The 3,248-nt window shown below is 39.2% G+C and overlaps 1 protein-coding gene across 1 annotated transcript in view; it reads left to right on the top strand.

Annotated features, from left to right (window-relative positions):
• Positions 1–121: 121 nt before the first annotated feature.
• LOC106519764 (structural maintenance of chromosomes protein 6) overlaps positions 122–3,248 on the top strand; it is a gene marked incomplete at its 5' end in the record, with an annotated part of 14,544 nt that continues 11,417 nt past the window's right edge. The window contains 6 exon segments of the mRNA XM_014011560.1: positions 122–292; positions 669–806; positions 1,868–2,013; positions 2,323–2,448; positions 2,546–2,651; positions 2,841–2,993. Of these exon segments, the coding sequence (XP_013867014.1) occupies positions 122–292; positions 669–806; positions 1,868–2,013; positions 2,323–2,448; positions 2,546–2,651; positions 2,841–2,993 (840 nt within the window).

The raw sequence follows: 3,248 nt of genomic DNA, 5'->3' as shown, positions 1-3,248 counted from the left end.
GTGTGTGTGTGTGTGTGTGTGTGTGTGTGTGTGTGTGTGTGGCCATGGTCACAAACACAGATTCACTCAGCTACCATGAGAACTCCTGAGCGCTCATCCTGTTGTGATTTATTCATCACAGGAGGAAGATCTTCAAGAGATCACTGCAAAGATTTCATCGAAGCGCACAGAATACGAGGAAGCAAAGAGCCAGCTGGCCCAACTCAAGGCCGACTACGAACAGGCAGAGCAGGAGTACAAGCAGCATAAAGACTCCATCAACACCATCGCTGAGGAGGCTGATTCAGTCAAGGTAATACAGAGACTTTAGTAAAAACTTCTGAATCCCTGAATATCTGAATGTTCTGTTGGTGGCAGTTTTTATAAAAACACAAACTACAGATCTGATGGTGATGATTGCATATTGGTATTTTTGTCTGTCATTGTTTAGTGTTTTTTTTTCTCCCCGGCTCCTCCCTTCGGCTGAGGTTGCCACAGCGAGCAGCCAAAAGATTACACATCCCACGGCTTCAGTTCCAGATTTAGGACTTAGTTTGAGACTTAGAAATTAAAAACGATATTCAGTCTTTCTTTGAGCATAACATCCTAAAAATTGTGTAACTTTTTTACAAACTTGAACATGTGTGGTTTTTTTTTTTTTTTTTTTTGGCGGCTCTGTCCTCCTGCAGGATGAACTGGGTAAAAGTGACCAGGAGGTGACGAGGTGCAGACACCACAAGAAATACTACGATGAGAAACGCAGCGCTCATCTCCGCAACATCCAAACACTTGAAGGACAACTGAACAGCAAAGACGACGACCTAAAGGTTTGTCAGAACTTCACTTAATGATTTGTTTAAAACCGTTTCACTGGGGTGGGGGTCGTTTGATGGTTTTGGTTGACAAAAAAAATCATTTTTGTTCTTATTTCCAGATTAAAATAGAATATTTTAGAATTTGAAATAGTTTACATTCAGTTTGATGTGCCAATAATCAGAATCAGTTTATTTATTTAGTTGACTTTGTGCAGCAAGATTGTAGAAAATRCATATAAACTGATAGGAAGACTTTAAAGTGGGGATATTAAGCAAAATCAACTATTTTTTTTAGCTTTATATCATGTTATGTCATTCCCTCATCAAACACATACCCAGAGTGTTGCTTTGACTCATTCATGCATGTTTGAGAAACCCTTGAATCTCCTGTTGCAGACATGTGGAGCTGCCTAAACACTTACAGGTACAAAGCCCCGCCTGTTTACCCAAAGCTTCTGCCTGGAGCTCAGTCCGCAGCCAGGGCTCCACTAGACTAGCTGCAGCAACAATTGGCAAACAGCTGGTGGAACTGCACATCTGTTGAGCTTGTTATACTATTTCTCAGTCCAGTCTTTTTTGCGTTAAAAATGCGTTCATTAAGGAAATGTGTTTTTGGATGACAGGGAAACTACCCTCTTACAACACTCCCATTAAAGGTTATAAACCACATGAAGCATTCTTGTAAAAATGTGCTGAATAGGGATTGTCAGAAATGGTAGGAGGTTCTTAAAGAGACAGAAGCCAATTATAAGTCAAATTTATTTTTGTTATATACAGCATGTTTATAACAACTGAAGGTCTTTCCATTAAAAATAGCATTTTGTTCTAGCCTCTCATTTCATCAGTTCTCATTGCAAACAAATATTACGGCCACAACAAATAGTCTGTATTGGTTTTGCTTTACATGACAGCAGGCAAGGGCTTTAGTGTGACTGAATAATGTAAAGCGTCTTTAAGTGTCCTAAAAAAGTGCTATGTAAAACTGAATTATTATTATTATTATTATTATTATTATTATTTTGTTGTTGTTATTATTATTTTCATTTCAGAGGTAACGTTCTTTTACCCCTCAGGTGTCTGTGGCTAAAGCCACTCAGATTTGTCCAGAACGCATTGAAGCTCGTCGAACAGCCAAGAGTTTGGACAGTGAGATTAGCCGCCTCAAAGTGAAGATCTCTACTCAACAGGAAGAACAGGGGGATCGAGAGGAGGTTGTGAGGTTTGTGTGATGACTTTTTTTCCCCCTTCTCCACAGATGCTACCTGCAAGTGTATTCATGTGCATGTCCTGATGCATCTCAGTAACCCAGGTAGAAAAAATCAAAAAGAAAAAATAAGTAGGTCCTCTGGATGGGTTCTTCTTTGACCTGAAACTCTCAGACTGAAGAAGACTCTTGAATTAGAGACGAAAGGTTTCACTAAAGAAGAACCCATCCAGAGAACCTACTTATTTTTTCTTTTTGATATTCATGTGCATGTTTTTCCTCGGTTTCTTTTTCTTTTTTCACCCGTCACTTCCTTACATCCAGACAATACCGTGAGGCGTTGGAAAGCTACAAGAATATGTCACAGCAAATGAAGAACCTTAACTGTTTCATCAAAAGGCTGGACAGCGTCGTGACCCACAGAATTCAGGTTTACAGTGATCTCCGCAAGTAAGTGTTGGTTTCTTTTTTTGTTTTTTCAAAACATCTCGTGTTGCACCGGACACTTTTGTTTTAGAAGTGCTTTTTCTTCTGTTTGTCCTCGTAGGTTCATGTCCGCTCGCTGCAAATATTACTTTGACAACATGCTRGCTCAGAGAGGCTACAGTGGGAAAATGATGTTTGACCACAAGAATGAGACTCTGACCATCTCAGTAAGAATAATTGATTAATTCAGTTCAGCTCCAATTTTTTATTTAAAATGTACAAAGAAATCGTAGCTATTGAAAATGTGTTTTTTTTCCAGCATTGCCTTTAAAAGAATGTAATTAACATTTAGCCCCCAYACTCACAAGTGATATTTACAACCTAATATTATTTTTTGTGTTTTACTTGTGTTTTAGGTGCAGCCAGGTGAAGGGAACAAAGCTGACCTGAGCGACATGCGCTCCCTGTCAGGAGGCGAGCGTTCCTTCTCCACAGTTTGTTTTGTTCTCTCTCTCTGGGCCATCACAGAAGCACCTTTCCGCTGTCTGGACGAGTTTGATGTTTACATGGTAACACGCCACACTGCAGTCTGACGTATTCATCTTTGGAGAGTAGGGCTGTGTATTGGCAAGAATTTGGCGATATGATACATATCATGACAGAGGGGTCACGATACGATATATCCCGATATATATTGCGATTTTTTTTGTCCAAAAATTCTATTAAATAAAAAACTTTTACTGGGGGGGAAAAAAATGAAAAACCAAAATTCATTGTCCCAGAAAATTCTAATATTACACAGACATACTTTTGATACATTTAGC

This window comes from Austrofundulus limnaeus, unplaced genomic scaffold (genome assembly GCF_001266775.1).
Source record: "Austrofundulus limnaeus strain Quisiro unplaced genomic scaffold, Austrofundulus_limnaeus-1.0 Scaffold82, whole genome shotgun sequence".
Lineage (NCBI taxonomy): Eukaryota > Metazoa > Chordata > Actinopteri > Cyprinodontiformes > Rivulidae > Austrofundulus > Austrofundulus limnaeus.
This window is presented reverse-complemented; position numbering and strand designations above follow the sequence as displayed.